This window comes from Podarcis bocagei (genome assembly GCF_964188305.1).
Source record: "Podarcis bocagei genome assembly, chromosome: 5".
Taxonomy (NCBI): domain Eukaryota; kingdom Metazoa; phylum Chordata; class Lepidosauria; order Squamata; family Lacertidae; genus Podarcis; species Podarcis bocagei.
In genome coordinates, this window is record NC_138129.1 from 35,743,160 (window position 1) to 35,758,011 (window position 14,852).

At 44.4% G+C, this 14,852-nt stretch overlaps 1 protein-coding gene across 1 annotated transcript in view; it reads left to right on the plus strand.

Annotated features, from left to right (window-relative positions):
- Positions 1–14,498, plus strand: part of TSPAN2 (tetraspanin 2) — a 65,672-nt gene extending 51,174 nt beyond the window's left edge. The window contains exons 3-8 of the mRNA XM_081194795.1: positions 3,989–4,086; positions 4,776–4,850; positions 7,500–7,598; positions 8,786–8,860; positions 10,491–10,574; positions 12,014–14,498. Coding sequence (XP_081050921.1) covers positions 3,989–4,086; positions 4,776–4,850; positions 7,500–7,598; positions 8,786–8,860; positions 10,491–10,574; positions 12,014–12,079 — 497 coding nt within the window. The 3' untranslated portion in view covers positions 12,080–14,498. The remainder of the gene's footprint in view (positions 1–3,988; positions 4,087–4,775; positions 4,851–7,499; positions 7,599–8,785; positions 8,861–10,490; positions 10,575–12,013) is intronic.
- Positions 14,499–14,852: the final 354 nt, after the last annotated feature.

Sequence of the window (14,852 nt, forward strand, 5' to 3'; positions counted from 1 at the left end):
GTCAGAGCATCAATGTCAGTTTTACTTTTGTACAATCAGCATTGACCTTGGCATGGTTTTCTCCCCCTGTACTGAGCAGGCAGAGAGTGGTACCTTATGGGATGGTGGCCACCAATGGATTCGTTTTGGTCACTACAAGAAGGGACATTGTGGGGAAAAGAGAGAGCAGGCAAGATGATCAAACAGCCTGGGAATCAAGTATCAAACTTGGGAAGGGAGGGACAGGAGCACTCTTGGGTACATGCATTATTTGCCCACCCAGAGATAGCTAACTCAGGGGTTGGTATAAGTCAGGCATGGCATCCCTCAGCAAGGGCTAGTTTCTGCACAACCTCACAACCCCTCTGCCCCCCTCCATTCAGCTAAGCAAGAAGCATATCAGAGTTCAAGGATACATTCCAACCAGACAAAAAGATTCAGAGGGTGAAGCAGTGGGGTTTGCAGCTTGGGGAGCAAAGGGGTGACTTGAGGAAAGTCCTGAGGCCCAGCAGAGAGGCTTGAAGGGCCACATTGAACCCCATGCCTGAAGTACTCATGAGTCAACCATATGAATTAGCCTCCCTCTTTTTTATTATTATTATTATTATTATTATTATTATTATTATTATTATTTCACTTATTTCACACACTTCACCAGCAGGTTCCAAGGTGGGTTGCTACAACTTAGAATTGAACAAATTACAGTTAAACTTACAGTCACAGAAACAGGGCCCAATTCAAGGACAATGCATGTAATAAGTGGGTTTATTGAGTTTGTGGTGGTCACAATGGCTTTGTTGTTGTTGTTTAGTCATTTAGTCGTGTCTGACTCTTCATGACCCCATGGACAAGAGCACACCAGGCACTCCTGTCTTCCACTGCCTCCCGCAGTTTGGTAAAACTCATGCTCGTAGCTTTGAGAACACTGTCCAACCATGTCGTCCTCTGTCGTCCCCTTCTCCTTTTGCCCTCCATCTTTCCCAACATCAGGGTCTTTTCCAGGGAGTCTTCTCTTCTCATGAGGTGGCCAAAGTATTGGAGCCTCAGCTTCAGGATCTGTCCTTCCAGTGAGCAGTCAGGGCTGATTTCATTCAGAATGGATAGGTTTGATCTTCTTGCAGTCCATGGGACTCTCAAGAGTCTCCTTCAGCACTATCATTCAAAAGCATCAATTCTTCGGTGATCAGCCTTCTTTATGGTCCAGCTCTCACTTCCATACATCACTACTGGGGAAACCATAGCTTTAACTATACGGACCTTTGTCGGCAAGGTGATATCTCTGCTTTTTAAGGTGCTGTCTAGGTTTGTCATCGCTTTTCTCCCAAGAAGCAGGCGTCTTTTAGGGTGTTATTTTATGAAATCATTGCTCTGGCATTTAGACTACCGAAGAAGTGAGGACATCCTTCTCCATGGCATTTACCTGGATGGGGATAGGGCAGAGTAATAGGACAATGAGCCTGGGGGCCAGGCCTGTGTGGTGGCCTGCTCACACTGGTGTGTCTGCACAATCGTGACCTCACTGCCACCCTGCCCCATCCCCATCCAGGCAACTTGCAGTGATGCCAATGACTGCCCCACCACAGATGCACTTCTGAAAATATGTTGCACATTTGCACAGGGTGGCACTACGTCTAATACTGACATAGAAGTGGCATTAGGAGAGAAAAGGCATCTAACATCTGTGGAGAGGGAGAAAAGAGGTGACTAGCCCAAATCATGTGAATGTGATGATCCTGCCGAAATCACGTTCCTGGAATGGTTTGGAAACCGCAGTGTTCTCAGAAAGGTATCCGTCTTGTTGCTAGAGAATATATCTTGAAGGTTCAGGTTCAAGCAACTTCTTCTCTTTGGGAAACTTTTGTTTAAAATTTCAAAAAGCAGCTGAAATTTCAAAAAAAAAAAAAAAGGAACATAGTATATGTCAGGTCCAGGGTATATACTGTACATGCTTCTGGAGAAACAGAAAACATGGTGTGCTTTATTTCTAAAACAACCTTTTTGGGTTTTTAACTAAAGAAACAGAAAACATTTTTGTATCAAAAGCCTTGAAAATAGTGCCTTAATGGGCTGCATCAAGTGGAGCCTAATGGATGCTTCTGCTGCCCTCTGGTGGAGCATCATTGGCTTTGCATCTCAGCACTCGGAAGGTCTTGTCTGAGCAGCCACACATTTCTCAGAGGGTGAATATCAGTTGTGGAGCTACAACCTTTACCTGGCCTGATCCAGGGAAATAGCATGAATCCACCCAATGACTTCATACTGAGCCATATTTTGCAGGGAGGGTGGCAGGGAAGAGCATTATTACACTTCTGGAATTGGCTAGCTGAAAGTGAACAATGCTGGCAAACAATAGGACCGGTTCCTAGGCATGCTGAATGGCATGCTGGTGTGTGGCAGAACACACTGTCATCTTCCAAGTTCCTCTCTGTCCTACCTCATTTGTTGGAGATAACAGCTGATGCTTCTCTTGACTTATGGGCATAGAGTTCCAGTTGCTCATCCACAGGAAAAGTTCTATCCTAAATAGAGGTTTTCTCAAACCTCCATAGACTTCCCAGAACTTAGATTTCAACTCTCAGCAGTCCCAGCCAATGAAGTGTACTGCTGGGGCTGCTTTGAAGAATGCCGACTTTTAAGGAAATTGGGCTGTTTCAAGGCCAGTCTGGATATTGCATTTGCCATATGGAATTCTTTGCAAAAGGACCATAGCAACTCTCCCTATCTGTGACACCTGGAGAAGCTTCATTGGTAACTTGTAGAAGTTTCATTGATACCTTGCATGGAATCCTTAAACTAGCAAACCCAAACTTCCCTGTAGATGCCCTTCTTTCCTGTAAGATGCCCTTTCAGAGTCCACATTCAAGGCAATATTCTGGAATTCCACAGCAAAGCTCCTCAATTCTTTAATAAGAAGAATAATGCAAATACGCTAATGTATATACAGTGGGTTAATTTGCATTACAGTTATGAAGCAGCCACCATATAGAATGAGGCTCAAGTGCACACAGATATGTTATGATTGTGATACAGGATAGAGGAAGAAAACGCAACAGATGCTAGGAAGAAATTTATTGTTAAGGGCTGTTGCCTTCATGTTCTGTTTGTCTTTCTGTTCTGAACACCTTTATCTTGTAACCCACCCAGATATCTGTACTGACAAAGGGCAAGTTATAAATATTCATAATAAAATTATCTGTCCTGATTGTATGTTTCCCATAAGCATTTGGCTGCCACTGTGGGAACAAAATGCTAGACAGGATGGACCTATACACCCAGTTCAAACACAACAAAAAATATTCGTTTATTATCACATGCTGCTTCTCTCTTCTCCAGCATAGCTCCAAAGAGGTGATTAAAAGTTTCCAGTTCCACTTTTTATTAACCACGGTTTAATGTTGCATCCAATTCCTAAACTGTGGCTAATTTTAACTATGTTTTTTAAATAAACAACAACAACAAACAACAACAAAACAAAAAAAACACAAGCCAGCTTCATAAGCTAAGGTTTGGAGTTAGCTTGTTTCAATGACTATAGTTGAGACTAATCACAATGTTTCAGGGTTTCAGACTAGCAGTTAGTCTAAAGCGGAAGTGAAACTTCTGAGCTCATCCTTAGGCCAAGGAGTGGGCCTATTTATTGTATTTTAAGAGAACCTGCCTTTCATCACAGAGCCCCAGAAGAGGTGATAATCATATAATCATGCAGTATTGGAATCCAATTAAACAATTTAAATCAAACTAATAGAGGTCTTACAATTATCAAAGGCTAGGATAAAGAAGTGTGTCTTCAGCAAACAAACAACAGAAACCATGTAATGAAGATGCTTGATGCAGCTCTAGTAACCCAGGACATCATTGGCCTACTTGGTGCCAAAAATGGGTTGCATGGAACAGTCCCATTTGGGGAGGGAGGGGAGGCAGACAAGAACCATCCTAACACACAGGTAGGAAATGACATGGGAGAGATGTTCCTTGTATTCTTTCTCTAATGATTCTGTCTTCCCCGTAGGACTCTATGTGCTAATAGGAGCAGGCGTGCTGATGATGACTGTGGGGTTTTTTGGGTGCTGTGGAGCTGCACGAGAATCTCAGTGCCTGCTTGGAGCAGTAAGTAATGAAATTATGGCTTTTCAGACATAATATTTTGTTACCCCTTTAACCTTGTGGCAGAACCAAAACACCTAGTAAGCGTGAGGTCCTCTCTTTTCCCCTTCCCTTCACACTCCAGCTTTGACACTTCCATCCTAGATTTCTTAAAACCCGAGTTCCCTGTTACATCTGAAAAGGGAGGATCTATACCAATGTCAGTTTACTAGCTAGAATCTTAAACCAAGATCAAACTATGATTTAAGATCCTCCATAATAAATCAACATTAAACAGGATTTCCTCTTACAGATAGGTAGCCGTGTTGGTCTGCCATAGTCAAAATAAAAAATTCCTTCCTGTAGCACCTTAAAGACCAACTAAGTTAGTTCTTGGTATAAGCTTTTGTGTGCATGCACACTTCTTCAGAGGATTTCCTCTGTTTTGGACATACATAGGTTGCTATCTTATACTGAGTCAGACCATTGGTCCATAATGCACAGTATTTTCTACACTAACAATGGCTCTTAAGCAGGAGTCCTTCCCAGCCCTCCCTGGAGATGATGGGAACTGAACCTGGGGCCTTCTGCATGCAAAGCAGATGTCACAGCCCTTCCCCTTTACCCTGTGGCCTGTGTAATATATTTACTGCAGATCATCAGGAGAAGGTTGTACAACCTAAGCCTGTAATCCTGTCTCCATCCTTTTGCAGTTCTTTACCTGTTTGCTGGTGATTTTTGCTGCTGAAGTCACTGCAGGAGTTTTTGCTTTTCTTGGCAAGAAAGCGGTGAGTTCAATGTTTGCTGTGCTCCACCCTATCCCCAGAGTCTCATGCTAACGAGTAGTTTATAAATGTATAAAGCAAACAAAAGGTAAATGTGTCTTTGATGATAAACAGAGGAGGTTAGAACCAGATGAACATGGAGCTGTCATGGGTGTAGAAATCCCATTGATTCCAGTGCATTTGAAGGTTTACACCTAAAAACGTTAAAAGTGTGAATTAAACAAACACATGCAGACTTTTCAGGGAGCCACTGTGGCAAATTCAAGTTTGCTGCTGGTTGAAACATTTATTTCTTGCATAATGCAGACTAAGTACCGTACTTTTCGCACCATAGGACGCACTTTTCCCGTCTTAAAAACTAAGGGGAAAAGTCTGTGCGTCCTATGGAGCGAATGCAGGGGGGAGGCAGGCAGGAAAAGCCCTCAAGAGCCCCACACAAGCGTCGCGCGGCTCTTGTGGGCTTTTCCCCGAGAGGGAGAAGGGACTGACACCGCCAGTCAGTCCCTTCTCCCTCCTCTAGAAAAGCCTTGCACAACCTCTCCAGCCGGGGGGAGGCTGCGCAAGGCTAAAGAGGAAGCCAGGCCAGCGAGCGCGATCCATCCCGTTCGCTGCCTTGGCTTCCTCTTTAGACTTGCGCGCCTCTGGGGGGGGGGGGAGGCTTCGCAAGGCTAAAGAGGAAGCCAGGGCAGCGAGCCCGATCCATCCCGTTCACTGCCTTGGCTTCCTCTTTAGCCTTGCGTGCCTGGGGGGGGGGGGAGGCTTCGCAAGGCTAAAGAGGAAGCCAGGGCAGGGAACGCGATCCATCCTCTTTAGACTTGCACGCCTCTCCAGCGGGGGGGAGGGGGAGGAGGCTTCGCAAGGCTAAAGAGGGAGCCAGGGCAGGGAACGCGATCCATCCCGTTCGCTGCTCTGGCTTCCTCTTTAGACTTGCGTGCCTCTGGGGGGGGGGGAGGCTTCGCAAGGCTAAAGAGGAAGCCAGGCCAGGGAACGCGATCCATCCCGTTCGCTGCCCTGGATTCCTCTTTAGACTTGCGCGCCTCTCCAGCGGGGGGGAGAGGGGGGGAGGAGGCTTCGCAAGGCTAAAGAGGGAGCCAGGGCAGGGAACGCGATCCATCCCGTTCGCTGCCTTGGCTTCCTCTTTAGCCTTGCGTGCCTCTCCAGCCGCAAGAGATCTACCAGAGGTAGATCTTAACCCTTGCCTCACCTGGGAGCTTCTCTGGGCAGGAATTCCCTTAGCTTAAGTGGGGTGGGGGAAGTGTGGCAGGTAGGGGGGTACCTGCCTAAACACTGAAGCCACAAGTCTCTCAGATGAAAATTGGGAGTGGGCATTGTGTGAAGTGGTCTGATGGTGGGCATTGTGTGAAGTGCTCTGATGGTGTGGGCATTGTGTGAAGTGCTCTGATGGTGTTTCCTGCTTGGCAGGGGGTTGGACTCGATGGCCCTTGTGGTCTATTCCAACTCTATGATTCTATGATTCTAAGTGGCTGTGGATCTCCTGCTGCAGAACTGTAGGACTGTATAGAGTTGGGAGGGCCACCCGAGGGTCATCTAGCCCAGCCCCCTCACAATGTAGGAATCACAGCTAAAGAACGCCAGGCAGATGGTCCCCCAACCGCTGCTTAAAAGCCTCCAGTGGTGGAGACCCCAAACACCTTCCGAGGTCATAGAATTGCAGGGTTGGAAGGGAACCCCAGGAGTCATCTAGTCCAGCCCCGGTGGACAGCGGGCGCAATCCATCCCGTTGCGCAAGACTAAAGATGCTGCGCAAGGCTAAAGAGGAAGCCAGGGCAGTGAGTGGGATGGATCGCGCTCACTGCCTTGTCTTCTTTAGCCGCGCTGGAGAGGTTTAGCTCCTGACTGGAGAGGTTGCGCGGCTATGGATCCCGTGCGCTGTCTTGGCTTCTTTGCTCTTTGGGGCTGGTGGGGGAACCCGGGCTTCCCCCGCAGCCCCGAGAAGCTCTGGGAGAAGTGGACAGGCTGCATGCAGCCTGTCCGTTGCTCTTTGGGGCTGGGGGGGGGAGGGATAATATTTTTTTCCTTGATTTTCCACTGTAAAAACTAGGTGCGTCCTGTGGTCCGGTGCGTCCAATAGAGCGAAAAATACGGTAGTTTATTACCCCAAATATAAAACTACAGTACCCTGGCAGATTTTTCTTGCCCATCACCCATTGGCTTCACTTAACATGTTTGGTTGTGAGTGTGGTGATGTTCCATATGAGATAGCTCAGTCAGTAGAGCATGAGACTCTTAATCTCAGAGTTGTGGGTTTGAGCCTCACATTGGACAAAAGATTCCTGCATTGCAGGGGGTCGGACAAGATGACCCTTGTGGTCCCAACTTTACAGTTCTATGATTCTAGGAAATCTGCCAACCCAAAAGGTGGTCAAATTCCTGCTTAGCCTTTCTCCTTTGGTACCTTCTTAGCCAAGTCCAGCCCCCAGGTCATGCTGTGCCCCTGGGTTTACATTTCTTTAAAGCTATGCAGTAAAGTCAGATTTCTTCCCTTCTGCTTGTCTTTTTTTCACTCATCTCTCCTTCCTGTCAAGTAGTAGAGGGACCAAGAGCCTAGAGGGAAGCCAAGAAACTGCAGAATAGTCCCTCCAATTGTCACCATCGTGATCTCATTGAGGTTGTCTGTCTGGTTTACTGCAGGCTGTTGAAGAGGTCCAGCACATCTATGAGGAAGCTTACAAAGACTTTGTGAATAATGTGGGGACAAGCAACAAAACCCTTATCCAGTACCATGAAGCAGTGAGTAACTTCTGAATTCAGATCTTTTGCTTATCAAGGCTGCCTTTATGAAGTTTCAAAAGAAGGCTTTGAGTCAGGCATACTGGAATGGAGGTTAAGGCTTGCTTCATCTTCACTGCTCTGACCTGGTGGGTGCTCTTTACTTAAAGTACCTGAATTTCCCATTCCACAGGAAGTGGGCAAGATTCCCTATGGCATCTGACTTAAACACCTTTAACAATAAAGACCTTCGGTCTATTTATTTACATTTATTTATTACGCTGTTATCCTGCCCTTTTTTCCAACTAGTTCAAGGTAGGGTGCATAATTTCCTTTTTTAAAAAATCCTCACAATAACCCTATGAGTTAGGTAAGGATCTGCCATAATGCTAGATAAAAATGGCCTAATCAAGCAGATATTTCTATTTGCATACAGATTGGAATAGTATGTGAACCCTGACTTCAATAAGTCCTTTAGTTTGCATGGTTGTGCTTGAATTCGCTTAGCTTAATTGACTCTGCTGAAAATTGAGCTTAATGAAATACATTCAAATTGTCAGTTTCAGCAGATTTTCAGCACTTCTCCCCCCCCGCCCCCCCGACAATACTGCTAAAAAAATTTTTTTAACAAGAATATGCTAAACATGTCTGCTTAGAAGTCCAATTAATTTCCTAGTTACGGAGCCTGTTGGAGACACTACCTTTGGCCTAACCTCTGTTACTGCTGTACCAACTAAGGATGTTGTTACGAACTAATATTGCCTGCATTTTCAGTGCTACAGAAGCCAGTGAGGAAACATCACAGGGAGATATGGACACATCAGACCAGTTTCAAATCTCTTTAAACTATCATCATGTCCAGCCTACAGCTGTGCTCAGATGACGGTTTCCCCACTGTTGGTTGCACTAAACCAAGGGTTCAGGAGGTAGTACTCCATCAAAGAGATGCGCAACAAACAGAAAAAGAACAGTAGTAGAAGGGTAGACTCTGGGCAATATTATTGGTGCAAGTATATTTTGGAGCGTATGAAACTTCAGCCTGGAACAAGAGTTTAATGTGAATTTACAAGTTGATGAGAGAACACTGTTATGGACTGACTCATAAATATAATAAAGAAATTTATTATTCACGAGGGGGATTTCTTTATTTAAAAAATCTGTCTGGTTTTTGGTGGTTGTTTTTTAACATGTTATCTCTGTCTTTCCAGCTTCAGTGCTGTGGGAGAGGAGGAAATGATGCTGCAGTGAAGCCCACCTGTCCAAAAGACATTGAACAGCCCAGAGTAAGTGGCTCTGATGGACATGTTGCAAAAAATAGCCCTGGGATGTGATAAGACATGTAAGTCAGAGAAGCTGGTGGGAAGCCAGATGAAATGCTCTGGACAAGGGCCATTTGGCACTGGTCTTTTTTCTTTCCATTAGTCATTTGAGATGCTACTGAGGAGTATGCCAGCAGGACTGACTTTCCAGCAGCTGTCAACCGTGCTAACGCTGGGCACCTTTATAGATCTGAACAATACCACTGCAAAGCACAAGCAATACTTAATGAAGGGAGAGCAAATTCATTGGCAGCCTGCTTGCTTCCCTTATCCTTGATATTTGCTTGCTGATTCACATGTATTCCTGCTCCATGTCACACCGAGAAACAAGGCCAAATTAGGCAACACATGAAATACATTTATCTGTTTTTATCTGCGCTTCTTCCCAGGGCAAATGGCAGCTTTGTGGGAGAGGGGACTTTCCCTAGGACCACGGCATTGCAGGAAAGGGTAAACCCATGCAGTGCAGTCCTTAAAGGTCTCTTGACAAACAAGAGGCCTAGCAGAATCTGATGGAACCTGGCTGAATTAAATAAAGGTGCCCAAACTTTCATAGCAGGTTCCACCTAGGTAAGCCATGAATCCTCTTGGAGGTCTTAATTCTGTATTGGGTGAAATTAAGCAGCATACCTTATTCGTAGCATTTGCCGTTGTGGTGTAGATTCAGATTGTGCAATTTGTGGCACACCGACTCCCTTCCTCTGCACTGTTCCTCTCTCTGCTTCAATTCTTGGCACACAAATGCCACACATCTTTGTGAGAAAACCAAACAGGAAATAACTAGGAGTAGCTGCAATAAGGAAAGGAGAGAGGTAAAGTACCTGGTATGCCCAAGATTGCTTCTTGGATGTTTGTACCTGTCAGAAGGAAGCAGCAGCAGCAAATTGATCCTTGTTTACAGGTTTCACCAAGCAAATTATAATAAGAGCAACATCAAAATCACAGCAAAATTTTATGGGTGTTTTTCAATGCTATTCCTACTCAGAGTTGACCTATTGAAGTTGATGGACATTGCTAACTTAGGCTCATTACTTTCAGTGGGTCTACTCTGAGTAGGCCTTGATTGAATGTGTGTATGATCTTAAATGAAGAGTACTGTATAGTTTTAATAAAAGTCATCAGGGCCCAGGGCTCGGGCAAGCTAGAGTGGTGATGTGAGGTCCAGTTGGGTTTACAATAAACACAAATATCAAACATTTAAGAGATTATGTTGGTTCAAGCCAGTGCTTCTGTAGTGGTGTGCTAGGTTGCCTCAAAAACCAGAATCCCAACCACAGCAAAGGCAAGGAAGGCAAGATGGAGCAGAGAGACAAAGCTGGTGAGGTATGGGTGAGAACTGCTGCTGCTGTCATGAAGCTCCTCAAGCCACTCTTCTCAAGGGTAGCTCAGAGGAAGCAAATGTGGGAAGGCAATTTCTACACCAGACAGGACAGTCAGGGGCAGAAGTTGTAAAGAGGAAAGGAGTTTACTAAGGTAGATTTTCCCCATGGTTGCCGCCAAGAATGTGTCAACTGGTCCTTAGTAGAAACCGGAAGGGCTCTTCAAGACTTCTTTGATGTTTAAAGCATTGTCAACACCTTCATGTCTCTAACAGAGTTGTCTGACTGAAATCGAGACTCTCATTGACACAAATCTTCGTTTAGTTGGCATTGTTGGGATTGGAATCGCTGGGATCACAGTGAGTAATTATCTGATGACAATACTGGTACTGCTGCTTCTGTTGTTTCTAGCCGTGTGTTTGCGAATCCCCCAGGTCCCTCCAAGCCAGTGGAAATCAGCTTGCTGAGGAGCTCAGAGTATGAATGTAGATGTCCCATGTGTGGAACTTAGGGCTCGTCCTCACTTCTGCTTGTCCTGTGCCTTGAAAGTATGGATCCAAGTGGTCTTCCACTTGGCCTGCTCTTTCTTGGCATGGGTCCAAGCACTTTTGCCTTTGCGCTGCTTCTTTCTTCCAGAAAACACGCTCTTTGGAGTTAAATCAGAACAAATGGCAGTCCAGGGAAAACATGACAGAGGCAGCCCTGATTATTCACATGTCTGCACCAAGCCCTTCATACTCTTCTGCTTCAGACACCTTTCTCCCCGGGTCAGCTCTGATATTGGAAGTAACTCCTATTAAAATTAGATCCCCAAGCCACTTGTACACACCCCATTTTGCATATGAGTGGGGCAGACATATGAACAACAAAATGGATGCCCTGTTCATGTCTAGTTGGGCCTGACTCAATGCATTCTGCTGAGAACATTGTTTTCCCTGCTCTGATGCTGGCTCCTTAGCAAGTTGTACCATATAGCCTCTAGGTGTCAGCATTATATCAGTTTGAATTGATTTTATGTCTGAACTGTTGTTTTGAACTCTTTCTCTCTCTGTGTGTGTGCATATTTGAAAATTGTTACAGGATGCCTCATAGAAAGCAATTCATAAATGAAATAAGTGATAATAATTATACACAAGACTGACAGTTGTAGCCGATCCTCAGGGCCGGAATAAATGTGGCCTTAATTGCATAAGAGGAAGCAATGTGCATGATTTTTTTCAAATGTAAAAAGGCAATGCAGGGAGACCCTGAGTAGGACTGAGACATGGGAGATGGAAAAGTGTGGTTTAACCCCTTCCCCTACACTACAATTTATATGAATAGTCCTCCCCCAAAGCTGTTGCCATGCCTCAGAGGGAAGCCAACAGAGGTTTCCCTCACAGGACTAATAGCAGCTCAAGGAATGGGATAGTTTCATCAGGAATGTGGTATAAATGACAATATTAAGACCCCACCTACCTAGCATGGTTTAACCCCCACCGCCCAGCAGCTATTTGCATTCTTTAAATGTGCATCTTAAATGCTTTCATGCAACTAGCATTGTATTTTAGTTTGGCTCTAAGTCATCACATGGGCAGAAACACACATCAAATTAACAGAAATTTGGATTTTTGAGGATTGCTCCAAGCGATATCAGCCATGCCCTGCTTCACATTAAGGATTATGCTCCTCTCTGATGACTCGTCTCTCCACATCTGCCTGAGAGCAATCACTAAAGTTCTCTGAGCTGCCAGACATAGTGACAAAAATCTCCCCACGTTTCCTGGGCATCCTTTAAAATATGTTCCTTGTGTTCTAGATCTTTGGCATGGTCTTCAGCATGGTCCTCTGCTGCGCAATCCGGAACACAAGAGACATGCTCTAGAACTCTTGCTTCGTAGCATTATCTTCATCCTAGGGACCAGAGACCGGAGGATTTCTGGATGAATCTGCAAGTGCACTTGTCCGCTCAGCTTAACAACTGTAACCATTTTAATTAGTGGCGTTAACCAACTGACAGAGAGAGAGAGAGAATGAGAGGTAGATGTTTGGTGAGCGTGAGAGTTTTACATTGTTTGCATTTAAATTAAGATGAGGAAATCTGAAGCAAACAAATAGGATGGGCATAACAATGTCTTCTTCAATGCAGTGGCAGCATTAGAAACTACAATTTATTTGAAACATGACTTTGCACATGTGTGCAGGTGATCAGTGCCTATATCTCCATGTTCAAGTACATGTGTGTTTGTTTGTAGGCACACAGATGCATGTGGTGCAGCTGCACAGATATCTGTATATATGGTACTCCATATGGTTGTATGTATGTTTCGTGGGTGTCTGTATTTTTGCATGCACATTCCTGCAGTATATATACACTTGGGTGCATACCCAGGCTAAAGCCCTTTCCAAGTGGCCTCCTCATTGCTGATAAGCCATCTCGTTTATATCCAACAGTGTCCAAAGGTGACTACATTTAACCAATTGGATTGGAAGTAAATGATACACAATTGGCTCTGTTCCTGGACATCTCACCTTGGAGAGTTTCGGTAGCTTTCTTTGTCACATGCAGAATTGTCTTTAATCCCTGAAGGCCCCATGGGAAACACTCTGACCTGCACAAAAGAAAGTAGAGGCTTTTCTTAAAAGATGGCAGCATCCAGTCAAATCAATTAATAAGTGTAAAATGGAATTAACTGGGAACGAGGGAACTTTTTGCGAGACCTGTGCAGCAATGTTTTTGAAAAGGGCCTCTCTCTTTTTTCCTTTTCCAAAACTCAGGTTGTCCTTGATGAGGAGCTTAACCTTGTCCTATATACACTGGACTTCCTGATTATTGCTGTTTTCTCTAATAAACACCACTTTGTGCCTTTTGAGTTAATTATTTTTAATATCCGCAAAAGGAAAGGTCCTTTCTGCACAATTGAAAAGCTGTGCTCCCAACTACATTGGATACCTAGCATCATAATCACACAAGTTTCTTTAATGTTTATATCACACCTTCCAACTTTTGGCTGTAAAAACTGTGCCTTTCACAACTGTGCACTAATATTTCCATATTCTGTCACACCCATGCCACACAGTCCTAAACACATTTATTCAGACATTATGTGTCTCTCTGTTCCATATGACTGCAGCCTTCATGAATAAGAATCATGAAGGGTATAATCATGCTGCTGCTCACAACTTTTTGTTTGCTGCATGAGCATTTCTGCACTGGCTTAGCACAGAAACAGTTAAAAAAACAGCACTAAACAAGCACTGAAAGAGCACTGCAGTATTGTAGTTGCACAACTGATGAGGACACTGAACCATTTTTTAAATTACATTTAAAGAAAATGTTCCCAATATTTTGCAGACATGGAGTGGAGCAGGTGGGCACTGGGTCACTTGGCATTAATGAGATTTCAGACAACAATCAGTTGGTTCCATGAAGCAGTTATGCTGAGAAGCTACAAGGAAGTTGTTTGAACTCTGTGCAACAAACTGATAATAACTGTGGCAAAAGGATTCTCGCTTGCACAATGGAACTTCCCCCTTCCCGCCCCATGTGTGTCCCATGTCCTCCCCAAATCTGCTCCAGTTGGGCAGTTGGGGAACCCCCAGAACAGGCTTAAGGGTAGGAGGGGAAAGGAAGGGGGGGTCCCATTGCTCATGTGAGAATCCTTGTGTTGACAGGATATTACTTAGCATTCCAGTGAATCCAAGCCTGGACATTTATTTTGCTAAAAAATTGATTGTTTGGAAAGGACTAGAGACAAAAATGAGAAACTCTGGGTGGTTAAAGTACAGCATACTGTGAGCATCCTTCCATGTCATCTGTAGCACAGTAAGATGTAGCCGCCAAACTAGCCTTTAGAGATTAGTTTTGAAAGTAAATGTCAAATGGTCTATCTTTGCCTTATCCCTGTTTTGGGAATGAAGGTAGTTGACCCAGACCTATTGCTTGAACAGAGGCTGCTCAGTCTCCTGGGACTATGTTTGCATAGGATCCACTTTATAAAGGTGATGCCCGTGAAAAAGCTAGCTTCTCTGGCTAACATGCACTGACCTTTCTGGAAATCCCGTCCCTGGGGTTCTGGCAAACCGAGTTGGGGGGGGGGTGTCAAGATTTTGGAATGAGAGAAGTAGCAATACAACACCCTTTATTTCCACCAATTCTTTCTGAGAATCTGAGGCTGGCTTCCAGCAGAACATTTCAGTTAGGTCCTCCTCCTACGTGTGACCAAGTCATGCTATTATTGTCCAAGATGCATTGTGGGTGAAAAAGAACACTGTATGATTGAAATACCTCAGGAGTTAGTTTACTGTTTGCCTCTGTGTTTTACATTGTTTCTATTTATTTCTACTAAAAATGTTGCATGGAGAAAAATAATCTGATGGAATTAAACCAGCCAGTCGGTGGAAAATATTTTATGGTGCAGTCTTGATTCATCACAATCACTGGGGCCTTGAGCTGCATCCTTGGAATATTTATATATATATGGAGCCCATTTCTGGCAAGCTGCCATTTTAGGAGTAAGAACTCTGTTATTTTGTCCTTTTTAATATTCAGTTCTTTTGTTTTGTTTCATGTGAGAGTAGGCCTTCAAAAAGAACAGGTTAGTGAAAGAGCACATGTTTTCTAAAATGCTATGCACCTCATGAGCCTTTGTTCCATC